Here is a 27,405-nt window from a genome sequence, read left to right on the forward strand (position 1 = left end):
ACCTGTTAAACCAGCTCATCTAATGCACTCCCAGTGCTCAAATGTCGATCAAACAGTCTGTGCTAGATACCAAATCGACCCATAACACCATTGGCCAGATCCTGCCTTCCGGTCAGAAAACAGCATTTTTTACTTTTACTGTCATATTTTCCGTGAATTTAAAAAATGGCCATTGGAAGGCCGGATCCGGCCAATGGTGGTATGAGTCGATCAGGTATCTAGAAGACTACATTTGGTCCAAATTTGAGCTCCGGATGTTGATACGCAGGAGAGATGGATATTTGTAGTTTTTTTCCCCGTTTTCTGAGTTGAACAGACTATACCTGTGTACACAAAACTTCAAACGCCGCTCGCCAAACATCGAAAAATCAACTTGAGCAGCTGAAAATTGGGGGATGGGTGTTTTTTGAGGTCCTCTTTCCAACAATCCAAGTTTCATTCAAATCGGAGATTATCAGGCTTCCCTTGTTAGCTAATTCTTCACGTCTGTCAAAAAAAATCAAATTTTATCATTTTTATTCACAGGTATTTAAATTTTATTAAAAAAATGATAGCATTCGAATTTTGCATTACTACCCAACTATACTGTATAAACTTTGAGTCAGGTAATTCGACTAGTGAAATAAATGTGACATTGAGAGAATTTATGAAACCCCAAGAAGATTATCGAGGAGAGAGATGAAGATAATTTGTATGTACGTAGGTAGATATATATTTCGAAAGATGGATAAAAATGCATTTGTTGTGTGAATTGCCACAATTAAGTATAGAGTCCTATGTACTGTACAATGCGACGGTGCGATTCTGTTGGCGCAATTATATTCGCTACCACCTCGCGTGAGCCAGTAAGCTATATAACCTCGAACACTGTGCTAACACGTCAGGCTCAGGGAACAGCAAAGCCAATGGTGGCGGTGAGGCGGCGTTTTTTCTCAGAATAAAAACTTTTGAATTGTTTGTCGGTAATAATCTGTGTTCGGGTATCTTTTTTATGCATAGGTAGGTATTTTTTTTTCTTTCTTTCTGTAACTTTTATAATCTGTTGAAATGCATCGCGTGATCAGAATCAGATAACGCGTATAATATCCTGTGTGTATAAATGTGTACTCAATGTATTGCTATACTATAGGTACTCAGAGTCAGAGAGGTGTACGAGTGAAGTTATAAATGTATTTTTGTACAGGTACATACATCGCTACATGCAGTCGGAAAGAATATTGTGAAGAAAAATTTGTGTGTATGTAGTAGAAGGGGTGAGGGAGGTATAAATATGAGGCTTTTTATTTCGCATAGTACACATGTGTACGTATGTTGTGTTGGTATTACGCTCGGCACATCTAACGTGTATAGGTATATAAATGATAATGATAGAATTTATTTTAATAATAGTTCGTCCTGAGATAAGTACGAAATTATAGCGTATAGTAAGAAATTTACACGATGCGTACGTTAACAACGCATTATTAACGGCAGACCTGCAGGTTGCCATGGACAGGTACCTGCGATTAGCTCTGTGTGTATAGCTAAGTCTGCGAGAAATTATCAAATTAATTTATCCGGTGTGGTGCCCTCCTTGCACCCCTGGTCTCTGCAGAGCCTATAACTATACGAGATGTGTACATATAAGATGGAGGTGGAGTGGCCAGCAAAGATTATGGTGAGTCCAGAGTAGAACATTGAGCTGATACAGTGTCCTCGATGAGTACTGAACAATGTATAACGGTATCACGAATGACTTAGAGTGTAGAATAAATATTGACGTGGGAGGTAGTCTGGATGCGAAAAAATGATGTCTGCACACACAAAATGTCTGTTTTCGCAAAGGGCAGTTCTTTTTGATGCCAAAAAATAAAACAGAAACAGAACAATGAACTGATTTGAGACTATAGGTGTGTCTTATTCTTAATAATATGAAAAATTATTGCTGCGTGAGTAATTTCTCATTCTCTCTGTCCTTAACACGAATGAAACGAAAGTGTTGAATTCGAGTAGGTATGTAAATGAAAGACGAGTGTTGATTTGTTTAAAAGTGATGTTTTTTAAAGCTATTTGTCAAAAAACCGTTTTCTATTGTTTGGAATTTCAACGAAAAGGTGGAGACTGGTGATTGATGCACCAAATTTAGCTGTAAATGCTAAAAATATATTTTACAAATAACTGCATGTCGTCGACTCAAATTGAGCGGTACACAAAATGGTGGTGTTTATTTTATTGGGATTCGGAATCGCGAGACAGTACTAAAAAATACAGTAATTCTTGATTTTCTGCCAAAATTATTCATACAGCTTTTTCGAGAAAAATTGCAAAAAACTAACCAGTGATTTTAAAAAATTTTTGCTATAGTCAAAATTTGACAAAAATTCTCGCCTTGGTTACCAAACAGCTAAAACATTCGGCTTCACTTGAAAAAGCTAAAAATTTTCAAAAATCTATACGATTTTTCCAAAATTTTCAACAGCTTACTTTTTACTGACAGATTTCAAAAGAAGTGAGTTTTTTTTTTTTATCAAAAAGTGGCAAAGAAATATGTAGGTATGTACAGTTTTTTTGAGAAAAATTTTAAAGAAGTATCCAGTGATTTCCAAAAAGTTTTTCTAGTTACCAAAAAGCTAAAAAATTTAGCTTCACTTAAAAAAGCCAAAAATTTTCAAAAATCCTCGATTTTTTGCCAAAAATTGTTAACAGCTTACTTTTTGCTGATAGTTTTTTTTTAAGTCAAATTTTTAACAAAACGTGACAAAAAAATGGGTACAACTTTTTCGAGAAAAATTGCAAAGAAGTAAGCGGTAATTTCCAGAAAGTTTTTTTGTTTGTCAAAAATTGACAAAAATTCTTGCCTCGCTTACCAAAAAGCTAAAAATTTGGCTTTACTTGAAAAAGCCAAAAAATTTCCAAAAAGCCTCGATTTTTTGACAAAATTGTCTGGGGCTTACTTTTTGCTGGCAGTTTTTTTTAAAAAAGTCTCTTTTTATCGAAAAGTTGAGAACGAGAAAAATTGTGAAAAAGTATCACTGTTTGCCAAGAATATTCAAAAGGTTCCCTGTTTTTCACAAATTGACCAAAATTTTCGTCTCCATTTTAATTGCTAAAAAAAACAGACATTTCTACCAGAAAAGCTAAAATTCGCCTAAAAGTCTTATTTTTTGATAAGAAATTGCCAAAAAGCTTCACTTTTGTGCTAAAAATTACTAAAAATATTTGCTTTTTGCATAAATTTCAATTTTTTCCGATCTTGAAAATTGCTCAAAAGTCTTGCTTTTCAACGGAAATTGCTAAATTAAAAAGAACTTTGCCTCTTGCTAAAATTGTCAAAATCTCGCCTTTTCAACAGAAATTGCCAAACATTCTCACTTTCGAGTCAAAAATTGCCAGAAAGTCTTGGTTTTACCAAAACGGGGCTTATTATTCACCTTTTTCAATTTTTTACAACTGTTTACTTACACTTCTTTTTTTAGCGTTATAGTCACAAAGCGCTGACTTTGGCTAAAATTGTCGTCGAAGTTTCCCTTTCTGCTTAATGTACATCAAAAAGTCTCGTTTTATGTCAAGTCCCAAAAAGTGTTGTTTTCTTGCTAAAAATTGTCGTTTGTTTTTTAAAAAATTCAAATGTTTCACTTTTTTCCAAAAATTGGCCCCAAAGTCTCGCTTTGTTGCTCAAGAAATGCCTGTACTTTTTGCTAAAATTGTCAAAGTCTCGCATTTTGTCAACATTTCACTAAAAAATGCAGTATTTTCAATTTTTGATTTTAAAAAAATATCATATTTTTCTAGTAGTAAGTAACTTGCTCTTTGTTAAAAATTGAAAAAAATTCTCGATTTTTACCAAATTGCTAAAAAAATTTATATTTTTTCTACAAACGCTAAAAATTGTCAAAATTTTACTTTTTTGCATAAAATTCCAAAAAGTCAATTTTTAAAAAAAAAGTTGCTTTCAAGTTTCGACTTTTTTGCCAACCAATAGTTGTCAAAAAATGCTCTGCTTTTTGCTACGAGTAAAATTGACAAAATCTCCCTGTTTTGCTAAAAATTGCCAACATTTTCATTTTTATGTGTCAAAAATTTGGAAAACCTGCCAGTAATTTCCAAAAAGAGTTTTTTTTACATTTTTTAATAAAAGTTCTGTTGTTTTTTTTTTTGGTGATTTTTTTTTCTCACATCATTGAAATGTTTTGTTCACGTCTTGTGACCTTTCTAATTACTTTTATGGTTTCTTATTGAAAGTATCAAAAAGAACTTACAAAAAAATGGCAAAATCGCACTATCAACAAAATAAACTCAATAAAATTGAGCAGAATCGTACCACCAGGCTCAAAATTGTAAAGTGTAAAAACTAACCTATAACCAATTATGTACAGTACATCATTCGCATTTATTTTCACTACAAATCTATCAAATAATTTAATGATCATCTCATCAAGATCTACGAGTAGTCCAATCATATGTGCAACTCAAAAATATCTTTCAACAAAAGACAAAAAAAATGTACCAATTTGCAGGTTGAAATGGAAAACGCGTTATGAAATAGTCAATTTCGATTAATGATATAATTCTTCACACTCACGAGAAAAAAAGGTCAAAAAAATTCTGTCGATTGAGGTTTTTCGTTTTTTTTGAAAAACTAATGTTCTGGTTGAGAATTTTTCTCTCATTTTTCGTATTTTGAGAGTACATAATTCCTAATGCATTTCTTGAGCCAAATGAGCATCATACGAAAAAAAAAAAAAAAAAAATTGTAGGCAGTAAAATTATCTACCAGTGCTTTTTTTATTCAGAATCCAAGTTTTAGAGATATTTCTACGTCAAGTCCAAAAGTTTTACTGTCATCTTCATCAATCGAGAATGTTTCGAAAATTATTATTATTAGGTATTCTAGAGATCATCATTGTATTCCTAATGAATTAATAAATTTCAATTTCAATTTCAATTTCAATTATTATTATGAGCTCCTTAAAAAAAACGTACAAGTACGACTCCATTGGTAGGAAATTTCACGCCTTACAACAAGCCCAAAAAAACCCTTTTACTCTGAAAATCGATGATATAAAATAAGAGAAAAAAAATGTCAACTAAAAATGGGGTAAAATCAAAATAGGTAGAGGCTTCAACTTTACTCGTAAAAATGTTTTTAAATCACTAAATTTTAGACCAAAAACAACGATCAAAATATAGAAATAATTTTGAAAGTTGAAAAATATCCATCTCTATGTATTTCAGTTAAGTATATATGGAAACTATTCAAGGAGCAGCGATACTCAACCGAAATCAAAAGTCACAATTTCTGAATCAAACTCCATAAATTTTCATAAAATTCTATGTATTTCTTGATACCTATAAAATAATCCGATTTAGGACAAAATCAACACATCTTAATAATCCAATAAAATATCAAATAAGCTCACTGATGCTCTCATCAAACACTTCATTTTCATAAATCCTACCCACACACCAAAACACAAAAGACCCAAAAATCTAAAAAACAAAACAAAATCATTCATTTCTCTATATTCCCACGTTCGCAAAACAAAAAATTTCCCAACATCTAACCCTTGCATCTTGAACACGCGTACCAATTCAATACGCTGCACAATACGCTCTCCAGCAATCACTGGCTGAATGACGTAAACAATTAGCGAATCAAGTGCTTGGCCTGCACAAAAGCCCATTCATAAAAAAAACCACCGAAGCTAACACGACCCTGTGCATTTATAGTACCTCTACCTCGTACCTCTACCTACCTATAGCTCTATACCTACATATATGTACTAAAAATCTACACGACTTAATCAAACCCTTCTCTCGACTCTTGTCGAGCACCATGCCACCCTCTCAGGTCTCACCAGGGTAGATAATCTATATATCAACCGCAACACATTTTCTATACCTATATCTACAGTACCAGAAAAGAGACAAGTAAGTATAAGTAAAAGTAAAACAACGGAAGTCGAAATTTATAAAAATCGATAAATTAACCGTGAAGATTACCGAATAAGATATCGTTTGAATTATAGACCAAGTTGGTTGTTTTTTTTCTTCCTCCATCCCTTCGAGAGAATGATAGAGATATAACTGTTTTGGGTATACTGGGTATACTGCTGCGTTGTGTGAGACAGCAGGGTTGCTTCAGTAGGATCCCTATACCCTGGTGCAGTTCCACAGAGCTTCCTCTCCTCATATATACTTATCATAGTCCATTAAGAAAGACCAAAGGCACAAATACAGGTAGCTACATCGGAGGCGTGTGAAAATCCAAAATTATAAACTCTTTTTTATTAATATACATTCCACAGAAAGGGGTTAGAATCATAAAAATATTATCGCAGAAGACATCAAGAAGCCTCATATGTGAAAAATTGAATCTCATTCATCGTAAAAAAATGTATACAGTCTAAACCTATCCATTCACCATAAAATTTTCACATCTTCCACCCCTACAAAAATCATAAAAAACCACCCCATCCATCCACAAATCCATCCTTAGCCCAATTTCATTAAAAAATCCGTCATAAATTCCCATCATATGTACGTACATACGAGTATTTTTACGACACCACGTCGATGGCAATCCCAAGCCAGATATCTGCTCCACCTCATCGTATCTGCGCTGACAATCCGGTATCGAATAGCGAAATGACATAGAGTTAGCTTGCAATATACGAGCACGTGAACTAGCTTACCCCTGCATTATTTCAGATCCCCTCTCAAGCTGGTCCATCCTCTATAGCATCTTTCTGCCAAGTCAGCTCCTCCCAAACAGATCCCTCTTTTTCTTGGTATTCTTCAACAATCGACGCCCTTTCCCTACTCTTTTTTACAACTCTTTACCGGTGCTCAGTTACCTGCAATGGAAACCAGAGTGCGCCCTTGTCACTCTGACATCGCAGCTTGCTAAGCTAAATCTGCTATAGAGGTATATGCTATAGTAGAGCCGCCGCGATCCGCGTACCATAATTTTTATCCTATACCTTCGTGTGCTGTATAATCTGGTATCCGTCTTCGGAGTTGATTTAGTTTATCCGTTAAGCATGCGCGTTTCGGTCACTGTACCACGCTAAGACTGCCCCTTTGTGTACGTTTTTCTCCCTTTTTTTTTGTTTTCAAAAGCTCGGGTTTTTTTGCACCTTTTTTTGGCGCAAATATTGTAATTTTCCGTATAATTATTGGTAAATTTTTTTCGAAATAAAATTTCAATTCGTTATCGCGACTTGCGAAGAGATTAATTTAAATATTATAACGTATCAGTGTTTTTTTTTAATTTTTTTTTGGTTGCTAATCTGTATTCTTTTTTTGTTGTACATTCGATGGTTTGATTAGTATATTCGGTCATCGTGAAGTTTGCATTTTGTTCAACTGCGGTTTATTCGTTTTATTGTATTGATTTGAATTTTAATATTATCTATTTATTTATAAATTTAACGTAAATGTTGCTTTTTCCTGTGTTCAGTTCATCGTAAAGGATCACTTCTTGGACAATTTGTAAGTACCTAGTCAAAGTTATTCGATCATTACAACTCGTAGAAATCAACTTTTTTCAAGTAATAAAGGTTTAGCAGTAGAATAAGCGATAGATATGAATTTATTGTCCCATGCAAGATGGTTTAGCTGGCAGAAATATAAGATCAGGCCTCATAGCTTTAATAATGTCTTAACTTAAGCCTTGAAGTGTCATCACATCTGCAGCAAAATCATCTCATCTTGGGAATGGGATCTACTCGACAATAGATTTTAGCTTGCTTGGTTCTTGGCTCCGTCAGCATGTCATTTTTATTGACTAATTCTTAGGTCTATAGCAAGATTATCACTGACTTTGAAATCTGAATAGCATTGCAACTCATATAGCTACTCGTATAGATATGTACTTGTTTACATATTTCATTTTTTTCTACACAGATTAGATTGTTTATAGTATAATCTTATCGCTGCTACTGAGAACTTCCAGCATTCAGCTATATTCCGCCTTATCAATTTTTTACCCGGTAACTCACCGTATTGCAGATATCGTTCGTTGAAATCGACCATAAAACATATCTGATCATCTTATCTATAAACAAAAAATCGATATTTTCTCCGAATATAGTCAGCTTTGCTTCCTGAGAATGATGAAAAATTGTTTATAATAATCGTGCCGACAGCTAAGTCAGTTCCTCAGTTTTTCACTGATAAAAAAATATATATCCGCTCATTTTAGAGAGAAAAAGTGTGCAATATTATTTGAAAACTAGATTATAATTCTTGAAATTGGGTATGTTTCTTCATCTGTGAACTTACCTGTAGTTCGTGTGAAGTTAGAGCAATTATTTTTTTAAAAACTCGAGGTACCTACCTATTCCTATCAAAGTTGATTCAAAAATGGAATATTTCTAAATTCAGATCATTTCACATCAAAAAATAAATGGATACGAATTATTTAGCCTCAACTTTGGGCAAAATTTACACGAGATCGCAATTATGGGCAATGGGGGGGGGGGGGGGGCTAGACAAACCATACAGCAAAATTTCACTATATTTTGAATAAAATAAGGAATCTTTTGGAGAAAAAAAAATAGTCAACTCATTCAAAATTTGAAAAAAAATTCACACCAAGAATGAGTCGAGATATTTCTCTTTTCGCCTCAAAATTTACCATAGCCTACTTTTTTTGGAATGATTATTTTTTCTGTTCAGGTCAAGCCAAGAAAACGGTGGAACACAAGTGAGAAATCATTAGAGTGTGACTTTGAGGCTTTTTGGACAATGGACATGTTTTCCAAATTAGATTATTAAAACATGAATTTAATTCCAAAAAATTTCAAACCTCTCTAGCTTCAAATAAAATTGAACTCATTTCATATCTTTCAAGCACGAATTTTCTCAAACATCAATATTTTACTTTTTGAACTTTTGTTTTCAAAATTGCCACGCTTATAACAAAATATAGGCACCTACCTACTTAATTGAGTCATGTTTTTTTTCTCAAAAAAAGTTTTTTTTTCACTGAAAAAACTTCTCATGAATTGGTAATTTTTTCTGCAAAGAAATATATGTACATTTGATCACAGTTCGGAGACGATCTAAAGACTGAATAAAAATTTTCATGACAAATAATTATGATAAGGACCAACATTGCATACAATTAAATTTCCAATCATCTTTCTTTCCTGCGAGTTTCATTTTTGAGATATTTTCAAAAAAAAAAAAAAAAAAAAAACTACAAATTCTAAAATTTAAAATGAGGAGCTTGAAACTTTGAAACACTCTGAACACAAAATTTACGACAAAAATGACAAAGACAAAGTTGTACAAAATTAAATTTTCAATCGTCTCATGTCATTATTTCTTTCTCAAAGGTTTCATTTTCGCAGAGCTTCTACTCAATTTTTTAGAAAAAAAAGGTGGCTTCAATCAACAAAAAAGTTCAAAAAAATAACTTAAAACAAACCAAAATGCTAAAAACCGTGAGCAAAACATCCCAATGCAGAAAAATTGAAAAAAAAAACAACATTTCAATTGGAGTATTTAAAAATAAAGCTCGATCAAAACTTCAACAATTTTTGGATTTTTGCAACTTTTCAGAAAAAAAACGAGACTATTAGTGAATTTTTGGTAAAAAACAATACTTCAGGAAATTTTAGCAAAAGGCAAGGATTTTTTGTACATTTTAGGCAAAAAAATCAAACTAAGAAAAATTTTAAAAAATCGGTGAAAATTTTGGGAAATTTTTGTAAGAAATCAACAATTTTTTGGAAATTTTCAGCGAGCTAATGAGATCTTATTTTGGCAATTTTGGCAAAAGGCGAAGAAATCGAGAGAGACTTTGAAAATTTCATCAAAAAATTGGGTTTGAAAAAACGAATCTTCTTAGTTTTTTTTTTTTTTTTTTTTTTAGTAATTTTTGGATAAAAAGAGAGATTTTTGGGCAGTTTGCAGCACAAAGTTGAAATTTTTGGAAATTGTTGGAAAAAATGCAGAACTTTTGAGTAATTTCTGTAAAAAAAAATTGTAGACAATTTTTTCCTAAAAAGCAAGACTTTGACAATTACAGCAAAAAGCAGAACTTTCTAGCAATTTTTACAACAAACTGCGAAAAAAAAACAAAGTTTTTGGCAATTTCTGGAAAAGAGCGATGGTTTTGAACAATTTTTGAAAAAAAGAGATTTTTTGAACATTTTTCGAAAAAGCTACGATTTTTATAAATTTTTGATGAATACCTACAACTTTTTGGTAATTTTGACAAAGGTGAGACTTTTTTGATAATTTTGACAGAAAATGAGGCTTTGATGAATTCGTTGAAAAGCAGGCTTCATGTCAATTGTAGACAAAGATCAAAAATTCTGAGCGTTTTCAGGCAAAAACACGTTTTTTTAAAATTATTTTTAGTGAAAAAAATGAAAATTTTTGGCGATTTTTGAAGAAAAAAACGAAACTTTTTAACAATTTTGGTAGTAACTTTCGCAATAAAAATTTTGAAAAAAGTAACTGAATACAAGCCCAGCTTTCAAGATGTATGAAAAAACATGCAAATTGTGAAATTTGAAATGAGATGCTTATTGAAACTTTGAAAACGCTCTTACGAGTTGAACGAAAAGTTTCACAACAAACATTAGGTATATAACAGTTAAAATTGAACTAAATATCGAATTTCTAAGCGTCCAAGTGCTACTAATTTTTTTCTATGAGATTTCATTTTCGAAATATTTGAAAAAAAACCTGCAAATTCTGAAATTTGAAGTGGGAAGTCCGAAACTTAGAGTCTCTCTGGGCACTAAACGAAGGTTTTCATGAAAAAAAATAATAATAAAAAAAAAATAAGAAGATTAAAGTTATAGGGAATTGAATTCTCTATCGAGATTTTTTCCTACAAGACTCCATTTTCAAAATGTTTGAGAAGAACTGCAAATTTTGAAATTTCCTAATGTCACTCAACTTATTTTTCCTCAAAAATTCAAATTTTCTCTAAACTAAACGTAAAATGTTTTTAATTTTTTGCAATCATTTTACTAATGTTATTATTTTCTTCAAGTATCAGTATCGCATCATTTTGATGGAATTTTTATCATTTTTCCAAAAATATCCCACAAAAGGAAAGTTTCTTCAATCTTTTTGACTCAATCGAGATCAATGAGCAAGAAAACAGAGCACACAAAATTTCCTCAACACCTCCATTTAAAAAAATTCAATCACTCAGCATCAAGTTCTCAAATTTTGCTTTTCAACTGGTGCAAAAAATTATCACATTTTTTGCACCATTTTCCTATAGTAAATACGCTCTCTTCAAACACCTACATCTCTATCCGGTATAAAAAATAAAAATCACTATAAATAAAATCGCCAAATACGTCAAATCCATAGCAAATGCAGTCAGGCTACCGCGTGAACGGTGAAACACGATCATGATATCTGTCTCATGTGTCGCTAAACTGATTAGTTAACGTGAAAAATTATTAATCATTCGGACATTTTTTCACAGCGATAAAGATTATAACTACTGACTAGGGGAAAAAATAAACCAAAGGAAGGTAGAATATAAACAAGGAACTCGCTATCATATGACGATATCCGCGACTCAAATACTGCTGACGAATCTAATCTGCAAATCACAATCGTACTATAAACCTATAAATGTAATCTATGTGTAGTGTATAGCTTTGCGATAAGCGTGCAATATTATTACACGTATAAACTCTCTTTAGTCGTCGGCGAGTAAACAACCTCGCAATATTGAATTGAAATTATTGAATTCCAGCTACATACGTATAATTTTATAATTTCATTATATACCTATACCTATGTGTATGTATATTGTACAGTAATCGTTTGTGTGTCTGTGCTGTTTCGCTGATTTCAGTTTCTGCTAGCAGATGGTGTTTATGCTGAGTTCGCGTAGTGTATCGTCTGTTCTCTACATCGGACACGTCTTTTTAAAGTCATTGTCGTTTGCATTGCGAGCCAATTGCAGCAAAAATTAACCATTACAGTTCAAACAGCAAATCGGTCCAATTAGCACCGATGGGAGTGTATGAAGGTTTAACACAGGTTAAACCGGGGATGCATTGGGTGAGTGATTCAAAATACTGCCTATTATTAAATTTTCGTATTATTTAGCTTGTATTATGCCAATATGTGTAAACAATTTCCAATTATCTCAATTCTGAAAGCTTCTATTTACTCTATCAATTCATAAACCTTTTCGTTTTTTTTTTGAAAATGCATCAAACCTAAATAAAAAGGCACCTTGATCGATCCAAAAAAAGAACTCATCACAAAAATCATGTGATTCCTTCTTCAAAAATAAAAAACCTCAATTTCGAGCTGGAAAAATCGCCAAAAATCACGTTAAAAATTAGAAAATTAAAAAATGAGGAATTTTTTTCCAAACAAAAAAAATAATCAAAAATACAAAACTCTGAAAAAATTGACATTTCCCTCCAAAATCATCACTACTGAACAAACCATCATTCATGATTTCCAACCCAACCCAAAAAAATCCTCGACCCACCAAATTTCCCAACCTTGATTCACTCGACCAAATACCTAGTTTCTCAATGGGATTCCAAACAACCTTTTTTTTAATTTTTTTTATCTAAACCGGAAGAGAATGAGAAAAATTGACAATGTAGCGTGAAAAAGTTCAATTTTTTGTCACTTATTATGGCTACAAGGTCGTCTACTGTGCACCATATGCTGTAACGGGTACAACTCGATTCTATAATTACTCGGCGATACCAGCCAGGCAGCCACACCGGCCTATATCGAGGATGTGATGTGAAATCGACAATTTTATAAATATAAATCTAGTAACATTTCGCTCTCTCTCTCTCGCTCGCTCGATCGCTGGCTCGGTCGTTCGTTGTCTTCTTCATCACTTCGCGTGCATATCCACGAATTCATAAAAATACTCTTCTTAATGAAATAAAATAAACCAACAACGCGAGTCACTATAATATTCAAACTGGTTCCACTCGTAGGTCTAGCTATAGGTACATAGGTATATTCCCATCATTTCGTGCAGTGTAGAGTAGACTGAGACGAGTATACAGATATTAAAACCACGTTGGGGGTTGATATTTCCATAATCTCGACGAATTATCGAAGACTGACTTTTATATATTGAATCACACGGGAACACAGACTAGAGTTAAATCCACTTTAGGATATGGGTACCTAATACCTATCCAATGCACGAGGAAATGGCAAAATTTAATGCTTTGGTTTTACAACGTGCCTATTTCCTGTCGTAGTATTTGAATTTTGATACCAATCTCAAATCTGGAAAATACAGTCGGAAATGATCGCCCAAAGTATCAAGGAAATTACACAGAGTTTTTCAATCTTTCAAAGCAGTGATTTTTCTTAATTTTTCAGATCAATTTTTCCAATTTTCAAAATTTCCTAAAAATCAAATACCTTCTCATGAAAAAGTGGAGGGGGGGTAGGAATTTTTTCATCAGTTTTCGGGTGAAAATTTTATTAATTTTTACCAAGTATTTTAAGAGGACGTGATGAGAGAGAGGAAGGAGAAGGGTGGTTGGAGTTAATTTTATTGTTTCCAATAGCTCAATCGTTTCAAAATTTTATTTTACAAGAAAATTCCAGTAAATAAATACTCCAATCATAAAGACGAGATATCATGATCCGATTTCGAGATGATCTGAGGAGGAGGGAAGGGGAGGGGGGTTAAATGGCTCGAGAATTTCACAAATTAGCGTTTCGGTTTAGGTTCTAGGAAATTTTAGCATCATTTTCTTCGACCCAAAAACCTAAAAAAAGAAATGATAATCTTGCCCAGAGTCCCGGAGAATATTTTTGTGTCATGAAGACCGTTTGAGAAGAATCGTGAGCGCTAAAATTTTTAAAGACAGCAAGAATTTCCCTGGTTCGACATTTTTTTGACCAAAAATTGAAATAGATGATCCGAAAAAGGCACAGGAAAATTTGGGAATCGCAGGAAGTTGGGAGGGAGAGAAGAAGGATTTGAAATGATTCCAAAATTTGAAAAATCAATGCATCTTTCTTTCATAATCAATCATTTTCTTGTCTTTGATGACTTTTTCAGCAGTTCTAAAAAGATTGTGTGGCGTCTAAAAAATATTGAAAAAATTAGGGAGAACGATAAAATCTCTGTTCCGAGGGTGTTTCAAGTCTTTCATGGGCCCAATCAGAGTATTCATAAATCAAGTATGTCTGAATAGGTGAATTTTCGAAGTTTTTAAAATTTTTGGGGCTCTTTGCTTTCTATTCAGCTTTTAACATGGAGAAAATTCTGATTTCTAAGTTTTTATGAAACTGACCCCCGGACCTGCCAAATCGATTGGAAACTGTTTCAAACCGTTTTGAGCAGTTCTGGAGCCTCCAGCAGATTTTTGAAACTCGAAATTCTCACAAAATTTCATCAAATGGAGTTAGAAGCCGAAATTAATACTGAAAAATGATTTCAATACGCCATGAAGTCGACTGCAGGTAAATTTCAAGTCGTTTTGGGGTCTCCAGCAATTTTTTGAAAATCACTGGAGCCTCCAGCAAATTTTTAAAACTAGGCATTTTCCTAGAATTTCATCAAAATGGAGATGGAAAGCTGAAATTAACTATGTACCTACTCCAATTTTAACACCCTCTGAAGACGACTTCACGTGGGTTCACGTAATTTTGTAGCTTCCAGTGACTTTTTGAAAGGTTTCAAGCGCTTTTAGGAGAATTGAAATTTCGAAAAAGTATAGCTGGAAGCTTCAGAACCACTTGAAACCACCATGCAGTCGACTTCATAATATATTATCGTATTGAAATTAGTTTTCAGAGTAAATTTCGGATTGGTAACCTCATTTAATGAAATTTTGGGGAAAATTCAAGTTTCAAAAATCTACTGGAGGCTCCAGTAATTTTCAAAAAATTTCCAGAGGCTCCAAAACGACTTGAAATTCACCTGCAGTCGACTTCAAAGCGTATTGAAATTTGTTTGCAGAATTAATTTCGGCTTTCCAACTCCATTTGATGAAAATTTGTGGGAATTTCGAGATTCAAAAATCTACTGGAGGCTCCAAAATGACTTGAAGTTCACCTGCAGTCGACTTCATAGCGTATTGAAATCATTTTTCAGAATTAATTTCGGCTTCCAACTTCATTTTTGATGAAATTTTGTGGGAATTTCGAGATTCAAAAATCTGCTGGGAGCTCCAGAACTGCTCAAAACGGTTTGAAACAGTTTCCAATCGATTTGGCAGGTCCAAAGTAGGGTATATCCCAAATTTCAGCTTTCTAGGTCAATTTGGTATAATTTTGATTTTTTCTCACATTTTGGCCGTAATTTGATTTTTGAAAATTCACCAAAAATCGAAAAAGGCACTTTAGCTCTTGAAATTTTGACAGGTCATGAATTGTTGCCTGCTCTTTCGATCCACGTTTGTACGGTTTAAAAAATTTAATGTTAGTCCTATGTTGGAACGCAAATTCTGCGATTTCGGCTTACCTGTCAATCAAAATGGCCGCCATTTTGTAAGTAGGCCCACTTTTTTTTTAGGACAAGGGCTAGAAATGTTCCTTAGGGCTCCCCCTGTAAGAAAAAAGTTGTCTCGGAGGATCGACCGGGGGGGGGGGGTGCAATAGATCCTTAAACGGGCTCCCCAACTATGTTGTATCCTAGAGCAAAAAATCCAACACTTTTTCATTTATCAATATTTGCAAAAAATAAATAAATAAATAAAATTAAACTTCATATTTGGTGGTAGGGAGGGGAGAAGGGTCATTTTAAAAATTCCAAAATTCCAAAAACCAATTTCAGAGGTCGAAACAGCAGGAATTTTTTTTTCAAATGGTCAAATTTGTACCTACAGTTGGGATTCATCTTTGCTGACCTGTCCAAATTTCCTTTCATTTGACCCGAAAACACTCGAGATCGAGCATCGAGCTAAAAAGCTGAAAATCCTATATTTTGGACTCTTCCTCCCCTTTCAAAGATGGTAGAATATTTTCATTATGAGCTCTTTACCATCGCTAGATGGGAGGCTATTCTGCCAGTATTTTATCACCGCTGTAGCCTTTGCCAATGTTTGGCAACAACCCCCCCCCCACCCCACCTCTCGACACTCTCGAATAAAAAATAAATGGATTTCACAGATCACAGATCACATTATTATGAATTAAAGCTCATCGTGATTGTTTCAAAACTCTTCCCTCAAGTAGATCTATAGGTACCTTTTAAGTGAAATTTTCAAAAAACAAACTCCAAAATCATCCATTTTAAGAAACAACTCGCTATAAAATTATTGTAAAACTACACAAAATCGCGTGCGCTCGTCAAGTTTGCATTATCGATCCTCTCCTCAAAATTCAGCTCACGGCTGCATAAACGGTTGCACGTTCAAATACACCCCGACATGACGCGGTAATTACCGTGTAATACCGTGCGAATTGGCCTATAGGTCGTGTCCGAGCTAGAGTAGTGAGAGAAATATTGAAAGAGTTAAACTCACACTGACAAGCTTAAGTACCCAGCTATGGTTTCATTGATCATTCACACCATCCGTATAGAGAGTAAAGTTAAAGGGTACGCGATATGACAGGATATAACTACCGTCAGTCGTTTTGAAGCTGTTAGGCTACCTTAGCATAATATAAAAATTACAGATACACACACGTTCGAGTTGAATAATCAGCTAATATAATTTTTCAATCTTCGACGAACAAATTATACTCTCTCGACGACTACGACGACGACGGCCGCGTAACCTGTTTACTCGCGAAGCCGGCATTTTCGGTTTTGAGTGTGGTGCGGGGGCAAGTGGGGGGCGAGGAGCTGGGCTGCTGTGGCAAACCGTCGTCGGCGTTTATAGGTATAAACGAGCAGCTAACGACTGTGTAGTGTGTATTAAGCTGGTTATATTAATAATTTGTCATATTTTATTGCGCGAACCATATTTATAATAAATATTGTGGCGTAGATATGAATAAAATACCTATTTGCGAGATCTTAATTCCTTTTGTTGATCGAGGTCTCCGCGCGCAGGATTTAGATGTTACTTAGGTTTATGTGATATTAAAGAAAGAGAACCAGTTTCGTTTTTTTTTTGATGACGTTTTATATGAAATCGAACTGTGTGTCGGTGTGTAATCAATTTTCGATTTGTAGGTTTGGGGGAGGGGGGGCAGAAAACGCGACCCGACTCGATCATGTCGCAGGAAGTGTCAAAAGGGAGAGACCAGCGTGGTAAAAAAATGACACGTTGATCTATATTTAAAAATTAATAATACGTTTAAGCAGCGTGTAATATGTTCGTATTTGGGGTACATGGTGTAATAAAGCGTCTTGTTGTGTGGTATTAAATGGTGTTCACGTGTGTGATGTTTTTTTTTCTCCATAGGGTCGGAATTTATGGTGAAAAAAAAAGTAGAGCTGTTGCCTCTCCCTTTGGTCTTGGTCTGTGTGCAGTCATCTCGAGTCGATCGTTGAAAACATAATGTGACAATGTTACACGGATTGTCATTTGGCACTTGTGGCCTTCATGTATAGTACACGATGAACTAATACGCACTATAGAAACAGATGAAGATGTATTTAGGATAAATATCTGTTTGTATATAGAGATAGATTGGCGAAAATGAAATTTATGTGTGGGAATTTTTGTATGTACCAAAGTGCTCGTCAAATTGTAGACTATATCTGAAACTTCATCGAGATGAAATATGTAATGTACTATAACTTTGAAGGAATGTTGTTTTCAAACGATCGAAGGTGGTAAAGTACGCTTTCGAGAGATACATTTTGTTGTACGAGTACCTATATGCACATTGCATCTTTATCTTATCACCAGAGGTTATCTCATGGTTGAAAAAATATCTCGTTAGTAATAATACGTGGACCTTTGACGACGAGTATAGAGAGTATCAAAGGCAGCATTTATATGTACCATCAAAGTGAAATCGAAAAGAAACGAGATCACGTTATATAAGTATGAAATTAGAGCTGCGAAGAATACCAAAGTAGATATACGAAATATTTTGATTCTCGACGAAACAGACGTGTACAGGTTTTTCAAAAACATTCAAAACGAGGAAATGTTTTTCGTGCAGATGCGTTTTTTTCCCTGCATAATTAACTGAAAAATTAGGTATTACAAGCGAATTGTTTCGATGGAGAGAATTTTGCAGTAGAAGAAAAACAGCTGTGACGCATGAAACGAATTTTTTTGATCGTTATCACAGTATCGTTGAGCGTAGAATTTTTCAATTTTTTTGTTCTCTTTTTTTGTTTACGAGGCGAAAAAATTTGTTGTTATGTTTTCAAAGAGAAAACCCGACGTTTGGTCGAAAAAAATTCGAGTCGTTCGCAAGAATTGGTTGCAGGTTACCAGACAAAACGACGAAATCCTTCTGGGAGTTTATTCTGTACTTTGAAACCTAATCGAATAATGCCTCTCGAGAGAATGTCACGAACATGAGTGATCTTCCCCCTCCCCCTCTCCTTCTATGTATCTGAACGAACCTTCGCCTATAAAGCGTACCTATACTCGAAGAGGTGACATGCATTCGTATTTGCCTAATTGGAATTTTAAGGGGCTACTGAAGATTTTTAAGCGATCGTGTGTTGGCGATTGAACTGAAATTTTGCACAATGAAAGACGTCATCTCATCCGCACCTTTGGATCAAATTTTGACCTTCTGAAGTTCATTTTTCGATTTTTGTATAGATGAATTATTTCATACACCATTTTTTAATCAATCCAGAATCTCCAACAAAAACTGATTTCTTTCCAGTGATTTTAAATTGCTCCAGAAGACATCGTTGCAATCGACTTTGGCAATTTAAAATTCAATCCTGCCATAAGTTCGATCCATTTTTCACATCCCTCCCTACCCCTCCAACCTCCACCTTCCCTTTTAAAAAAAAAACACTTCAGAAATTTCAATAATAAATTCGCAAAAAATTTCAAAAATGCTTCTGAGAATTATCAAGCTCATTTTCAGAGAGGGAGGAGGGAAAGAAAACGAATTTGAAAATTCTTCTCAGAAAAAAATTGTCCACAATGACCACAGCTTTCCTTCTTCTTCTCTCAAAAAATTTATCCTCGAATAATTTTTAAAGCATTTTCTGAAAATTTTGCTCATTTTTAGGAGAGATAAGAGGAAAATAAGGAAGAGAAATTCGAAATTTTCAAAAAATCTTTCACAATGAGTGCAGAGCTTCCTTCCTATCTCTTCTCCCTCAAAAAAAATTATTCACGAACATTTTTCAAGATTGTTCTGAGAATTTTGCTCATTTTCAGAAGGAGAGGAGAGAAGGCGGAAGAAAAAAATGGGTGTCCACTCATTTCTGGAAAAGATTTTCCCTGACTTTTCCAGGTTTTCCAGACCAATTTTTCCATTTTTCCGGACCATTTTTTACAATTTTCTATTCTTACCCCATACTTGAATTAAAGAAGTTTTTTTGGGGTGGGGGGGGGGGTGTGTAATTTTTTTTTCATAGGCTTCTCTTCGAACTGCAGGATACGGATATAAAAAAACAGCTTAACTTTGATTATTAAATTTTTATATTAAAAAAAAATAAATAAATAAAACATGCATCAAGTTTGGCCAATTGATACAATATTCATACATATGACTTATGAAAATTTTTCTTTTCTTTTTTGGATTTTTGGAAGCCTCAAAATGTGAAATTTGTTTATATTTAAAAAGGAGAAACAAATTGGCCCAAGCGAAGAGAGTGCGAAAATTTTCATTTCGAGATGCCTAAAAACGATTTTTTTTTTTTAAATGCGAAGAGTTTATTTTTTGTTTTTTAAATTTTAATACTGGAATGATGTTTTTTTGAAGGAAGTTACTTTTGAAAAAGAAAATAGAACAGGCTTGAGCGAAGCGAGGGCGAAAGCATCTCAAAATTTGCATTTCGAGAGGCATCAGAACGAGGTTTTTTATGTGAGGACGAGTAGGTTTTTTTTGGCTTTCAAAATTTAGAATTTAAATGATAGATTTTTTTTTGAAAGAAGTTTATTTTGAAAAAGAAAACAGGCTCAAACGAGGGCAAAAGCTTTTGTAAAGTATTTCGAGATGCATAAAAACAATATTTTTTTTTCACTAGTTCATTTTTTGGCTTTAAAACATGATTTTTATAATCTAGAAATTTTCATCATGTCTTTGAAAAAGAAAAGAAAATAAGCCCGAGCGAAGCAAGGGCGAAAGCGAGGGCGAAAGCTTTTGAAAATTTGTGTTTCGAGAAGTAAAAAATAATGTTTTTCTTTTATCACAGGTCCTCATCCAAAATTTGCAATTGATCGTTTTTTCAAAATTCCAGGAATTTTGAGTCCAGACCGACCAAATTCCCTGACTTTTCCAGGTTTTCCAGATATGTGGACACCCTGACTCCTCTGTCCTGTCAACCCCACCCACCCCCCGGACCTTATAAAATATTCAAGAACTCCTTTTGAAATTTTACTGAAAACTTGATTTTTAGAGATAGAAAAAGAGGGGAAGGGGGAAGGGAAAAAATCCGAAGTTCTCGAGAAATCTTCAAAAAAGGCCTCAGCTTTCCCTTCTTCTTTACTCCTTCTGACCTCGAAAAAATTATTCACGAAAACTTGAAATTTTCCTGGAAATTATGCTCAATTTCAAGAGGAAAATAGTGAAATTTTCTTTTAAAAAGTCCAATAACCTCATGACCTACCTCACTCTTCTCTCTAGAAAAATGATTTACAAACAATTTTTCAAATTTTTTTCCAAAAATTAGGTATGTTCATTTCAAGAGGGATAAAAGGAAGAAAAAAGAAACTGAAGAAATTCTCCGAAAATCACGTTGTTTTTTGTAAAATAGAGAGAAAGAAAGGCGAAACAGAAGAAGAGGAAAAAACTCAAAATTCTTCCACAAAAAACCTATTGTAAAAGTTGAAATTTGAGAACACAGGGAAACAGCAAGCATTTCTGATTTAAACTCCTACGTCTGAAAATTCAATTTAAAAAATACCTCTTACGTAGTGAGAATTTTTCCCATGAAATTTATCATTAAGAAGACGATTTTTTCAAACAAAAATAGCTTCTACACAACCGAAAAAAAAGACAGAAGTAAATATTTCAAAAATATGCAACATTACGAATTTTTCGCCCAATTTTCTGTTTGTTTGATCTCTTAAGAGAACAAATTTTCCCAAACCCTTCAACAAATTCCACCAATCTCATTTTCTTCCTCTTTTCTCCAAAATTCCCCTCCTTTCCCTCACCCAAATTCCATCTCCAAAATGCCCACCACCCACAAGCCACACATTTCCCCAAACCGATCCCTTATTCAAGTTCACTTCTCATCCACACAGTCTAGTCTCTATACCTAATGAAGGGCACCATGTACGCGGATTTTTTTAAATAGAACGCATCCGCGGAACATATTTTACGATTGCTAACATGTAATGACCTAGCATTTCGTGCACATGTTAGTTTGCGGTTACATAACGCCGTTACATTTCCGGTACATAGAATAGTAGTAGAAAAAAAAACAGTTTGACTATATACCGCCGCCGCTCAGCTCAATACCCAACACAACAACAAGGGACAGGGAGAGAAAGGCAACATTCTTCGTAATACTCCAGCATTTATAACATACTCATATATTTTTTCGACTCTCGAACCCACCACAAGAAAAAAAAATGAATAAAAACGCACTCGATCAAACGACCATACCCATACACACGAAGAAGAAGAAGGAGAAAAAAAACATATGCGAGATATGCGTCTAAAATATAATAAAAATAATCCTATTTGACCCAATTCATCGTTCATCGAAAGGGTCTCGTGTATAGATAAAGGACGGGAAATAGTACATTTTGGAAAAATAATCGCCACTTATACATACGACAACACTTCTGCAGTCGAGCTGAGCTGAGCTGAAGACATCCCATAGGCCATAGGCCAGGCCCAGACACACGCGAACACCATCATCATCATCACCACCGCATCGTAAACCCAAGATGATGACGACGTTTCGATAAATATGTTAATTTTTTTCTCTCTAATGAGTGTGATCTGTGTGATGATGTGAGGGTATATTACGGTCGTCATCGTCGCGCACAAAAACCAGTTAGTCTTTAATTATTGTTTCTGCAGCTATATCATATAATATTATAATATTACACGAGCGCGAAAAAATAAAAAAAAATATTGAAAAATCTTCCAATATAATATATTGTTCGATCGGCGGCGATATCGCGATACGATACTGAGATAAGAGATGGCGGATTCCAATATTAACGTCAAATTCGTCATTTAAAACACATGTATGTATAATAAGGTAAAGGTAGGCGAAGACCAGGAAACGTGTACCACCGGTTGTTGTTGTTGTTGTTGTTGTTGGCGTGTTCGATCGTAAAATATGATACTTTTTTTAAAACCATATATCGTATTAATTAAATTATATAAAAAAAATTCTTTCGGCAGATGAGCTGTTCTCTTTCGCCACTGTTATAGCTTCCTTATTGTCAGTATATTCGATTCGTTGCTGGCAATGTGCAATTTTTTGGGCACAGTTTCGACCTCTTTCAGCACAGTCGACTCGCATTCTCACATATCGAGGTGCATTTCTTTCTCTCTCTCTCTCGTATGGTCTCGGGTGGTGATCGTAATAAAAATTCCAAACACGTACCCGCACAGATCGTCATAGATTAATCCTCGAGATCCGTCTACTTTCATACTCTTCTTCGAAATTCAGTCCGAGTCTGACCCATACCAATCCCAAGTCTCCTACCCAACTTCATCACTATCAGACATACTCGAACAAAAATGGTCTTCCAAAAACCACGAGCAGCTGATTACACTTCTGACGCACTGAGCAGGCAGCCAGAGCACCTCGAGTAATTAAAAGTACACGGTGGCTAACAACTTATTTGCATATCGTTGAAACATTCGCATCTCGTGTTTGCATATTATTAAATCGTTTCGTTGTCGTTTTCTTAGATCGCCAACTGGCCAAAAAAAAGGTAAAAAAAATACAACATATCCCGAAACCTTAAATTAAACGTAGCGAAAATTTAGCGAACATTGAACTGATTTTAAATTTCAACCGAGTTAGCTCGAATATACCTAGGTAGGTATAAGACGAATCTATTTAACCTTAAGCTAGCGTTTCGCAACACTTCCTCCTTACCCCTTCGTTCGTTCGGTAGGTGTTTATAAATATATTCCATTTTGATCATACGAGAGAATACGAATAAGTAAGAAAATAAATTCGAGAATTATAAATCAATTTTTTGGATCGTCGATCTCGTTCTCCTGCGTGAATCCATACCCAAGCACACGAACCAATTCTCTACACTCGTCATCGCGTACGATGCGTGCAACTTCTTACATCATATTTTCACGCAGGGGGCGATCGCGATCATCTGCTGTGTGGCTCGAGCTCGAATGTACAGTATGTCAAGAAAGTAGTGCCCGTTTGACTATATTTCTAAGAGGAAAGAGCTAGAAATTTTAATAATACAATTTAATTCGTATAATGATTTACAGAAAAAATTTTAGTTTTAATATAATTGAAACAGAAACACTAAGGCGACAAAAACGTGATTTTCATTTTTTGAAACCGGTTCATCAATTTGCAACCAGTTACTAAAAAAAAACCGAAAATTGAAGATAAGAAAAAAGCTTGAAACAAAAGCAATAGAGCGTAAAAAATTGAACAATTTCTCCTAACCATATATTGAAACCGGTTCATTGGTTCACATTTAGCAACTGGTTTCTTACAATCAGCTAAAAATTGGGGATGTAGAAAAAAGCTCGAAACAAAAGTTGTAGAGCTTGAAAAATTAAAATATTTTCGCTAATCAGATTTTGAATACGGTTCGTCAATTCGCAACCAGTTATTGAAAATGCGAACCAATGAACCGGTTTCAAAATGTGATCAGACAAAATCGTGTAATTTTTCAAGTCCTACAATTTTTTCCGAGCTTTTTTCTCTATCTCCAATTTGTAGACAATTTTTGATGAGCGGTTGAAAATTGATGAACCGGTTTCAAAATCTGATTCGTGAAAATGGTTCAATTCTTCACACTCTACAACTTTTGTTTCAAGATTTTTATTTCATCTACAATACCAAGTGATTTTCAAAAACTGGTTGCTAAATGCGAACAGATTGAACTGGTTTCAAAATGTGATTGGACAAAATTGTGTAATTTTTCACGTCCTTTATAATTTTTTTCAAGCTTTTTTCTTCATCTTCAATTTTTAGGTAATTTTTGATAACTAGTTTAAACCGGTTTCAAAATCTGATTGGCGAAAATGGTTCAATTCTTCATACTCTACAACACTTTTGTTATACGTTTTTTTCTCCATCTCCAATTTTTAGGTAATTTATGATAACTGGTTTAAACCGGTTTCAAAATCCGTTTAGCGAAAATGGTTCAATTTTTCATACTCTACAACTTTTGTTAAGGTGCACCGGGGGAAGTTGGAATTCGGGGTAAGTTAGAAAACTTGCTCTAGCACCTAGAGGTTTATATCTGGCGAAGTGCCACTAAAGGTGACTTGAGGGTACTACCCCTACTTCATCACGGCATAAAAATTTTCACGATTCAGTTTCATTTTAGATGTCTTTGGTTCAATTGTATTTTGTTGTTGTTTTGAACTTATTTTGAATTTGGTCTAAAATACAGACTTTCTATTTCTTAGTTTTTCGCATATAGCGGACGAACCGTGCGTCCTAGTGAAAATCTGATGAGAGTGCTCTCAAAGAGAATTAAATTCTCTACAATTTTGTTAATATGCAATTTTTCTAGGACGCTCGGTTTGTGATCTACGCCTCTGCAAAGTTTAGCCTGTTCTGACTTCCCCCAATTGGGGTAAGTCAGGACAGTTTATATTTTATTCCACTGAGCGAAAGCTACTGTGTCGATCGCGTTCAAATTTTTACCATAGGTTAAGAACCCTTATGGGAACCTACATAATAAATTTGATCCATATTGGTTCATTAGAAGGGGAGTAACAGCTGGTCAAAGTTGAAATTGCGAAAAATCATTCTGACTTGCCCCGGTGCACCTTACAAGTTTTTTTCTCCATCTCCAATTTTTTAGGTAATTGTCAAAAACTGGTTGCTAAATGCGAACCAATTGAACCAGTTTCAAAATGAAATTGGACAGAATTGTGCAATTTTTTACATCCCACAACTTTTTTTCAAGCTTTTTTCTCAATCTCCAATTTTTAGGTAATTTTTCATAACTGGTTGCAAATTAATAAACCGGTTTCAAAATCCGATTGGCAAAAATAGTTCAATTTTTCACGCTATAAAACTTTTATTTCAAGTTTTTTTCTCCATCTCCAATTTTTTAGGTAATTGTCAAAAACTGGTTGCTAAATGCGAACCAATTGAACCAGTTTCAAAATGAAATTGGACAGAATTGTGCAATTTTTTACATCCTACAACTTTTTTTCAAGCATTTTTCTCAATCTCCAATTTTTAGGTAATTTTTCATAACTGGTTGCAAATTAATAAACCGGTTTCAAAATCCGATTGGCAAAAATAGTTCAATTTTTCACGCTCTAAAACTTTTATTTCAAGTTTTTTTCTCCATCTCCAATTTTTTAGGTGATTTTCAAAAACTGGTTGTTGAATGCGAACCAATGAACCGGTTTCAAAATGTGATCGGACAGAATTGTGTAATTTTTCACGTCCTCTGCAATTTTTTTTTTCAAGCTTTTTTCTTCATCTCCAATTTTTGGGTAATTTTTGATAACTGGTTGCGAATTAATAAACCGGTTCGAAAATCCAATTACCAAAAATACTTCAATTTTTCACGCTCTAATACAAGTTTTGTTCCGAGTTCTTTTCTCCATCTCCAATTTTTAGGCGATTGTCAAAAACTGGTTGCTAAATGCAAACCAATAAACCGGTTTCAAAATCTGATTTGCAAAAATTGTTCAATTTTTCACTACGTTTGTTTCGAACTTTCTTCTCTATCTCCGATTTTCGCTACTCAATATCGCTTTATTCATCTCGCTAGCTCTTTCCACTTGAAAATTAAAGTCACCAGGCGCTGTACTTTCTTGACACACTGTATTATTTAAATTTTCTCCACATTTCTTTTCGACTGTGGCGTTAATCTGAGCATTACAAACAATAGATCATCTTTGGACTATTTCCCACAATTCCAGTTCTACGAGAGGCGATTCGTCGAAGGCCACCGCACTGCCAATACCCAAGCTCGATCCATCGAAATTTATTCTTTTTTATCGTAGCGACCACTCGACCAGCGCGCAACACATCTTCGAATAAATTACCTATACCCGATAAACAATCAATTCTCGCGTGTAAAAATGAAAATAAAAAAAAATTCTCAATATTCGATTTTTTATCGATCCACTAATCGAAAGTTGTTCTCTCTCGACATCATCGACATTTTTATCGAATCCACATTCTCGAGCGACCGCAGCTCGCAGTCGTACTATTATCTTGCCATCTAAGAAAAAAAATTTCTTAAGGGTTTCTCAATACCTACGGTCTTCTTCTCGCTTATTGCCTACTCGTCTTTTGTGCGCCGATATCTTCGTATTATATCATAAATTTAAATACCGCGCTAGCGGCTAAAACGTAGAGAACCTTGAAGATGCGCAAACATATCCGCAACTTTTGTGAAATTTTTCTATATCGCATAAATTATCCGCGCTAGCGCCACAGCTTATGATCAAATTAACCTAACCTAACCTAACCTAATGTCCAGACGTTCGACGTACGTAGCATCTCTTTCGGCGCTGATTACGACGACGACGGTCGATTCCCATAATGTGTAGATGGGACGTTCTGGCGACGACGACGACCATAGCTTAGCTCTATGATTTTTTCCACACATCATACATCGAAATGACCTTAAACAAAAATATGTAAAAAAAATAGTACATCGTGCGCATTTCTCGCGTCGCCGGTCATCTCTATGGCGCGTATCGATCCACTACATAATACACACGTGAACCTCTACGTATGTCTATGTAGACGACAAGGCTGTCGAATTCGTAGGTATATGAAAGATCTTCATAGTTCAACGATCAAAGAGCTTTTGCACCGTGAAATGTACATAAGCAGGTAGGGTACTGAGAACATCATGATGTCGTTCTTGGCTCAACATCTTCTCCAATCTACTACATATCTCCTCGTCCTCTTGTACAATATCGAGTGAAAGGATCTATGTACGTAATTGTTTTTGATAGCGTCAGCGCATAACTGAGACATCTTGCGTGCCACTACAGATACATCTTCATATAGGCTAGCTATGGTACATACTAAGGTACCTAGGTATCGTGTCTACGATGGCGATGGTTACAGTGGATGATCGTTAGCGGTTTCGAGGTGGCAGTCGTCATCGCTGCGTAGCAGGTGTTATCGATCTATCGTTCAAAATTTTCACCGCAAACAATGTCGACTTGTTTAGATAATAAAGAGAAATGAGTAGAGGGTCTGATCACTTGAATTATTCAATATTG

General features: G+C 34.5%; 1 protein-coding gene and 1 long non-coding RNA gene across 2 annotated transcripts in view; one reads left to right on the forward strand and one right to left on the reverse strand.

The window, feature by feature from the left end:
- Positions 1-27,405, reverse strand: part of LOC135844115 (uncharacterized) — a 203,422-nt gene that overhangs the window by 167,966 nt on the left and 8,051 nt on the right. The window lies entirely within an intron of this gene.
- The window catches only part of LOC135844111 (LIM/homeobox protein Lhx9-like), a 126,849-nt gene continuing 106,331 nt past the window's right edge, over positions 6,888-27,405 (forward strand). Inside the window, exons 1-2 of the mRNA XM_065362222.1 lie at positions 6,888-7,473; positions 11,822-12,030. Coding sequence (XP_065218294.1) covers positions 11,983-12,030 — 48 coding nt within the window. The 5' untranslated portion in view covers positions 6,888-7,473; positions 11,822-11,982. The remainder of the gene's footprint in view (positions 7,474-11,821; positions 12,031-27,405) is intronic.

Source organism: Planococcus citri, chromosome 4, assembly GCF_950023065.1.
Source record: "Planococcus citri chromosome 4, ihPlaCitr1.1, whole genome shotgun sequence".
NCBI classification, from domain to species: Eukaryota; Metazoa; Arthropoda; class Insecta; order Hemiptera; family Pseudococcidae; genus Planococcus; species Planococcus citri.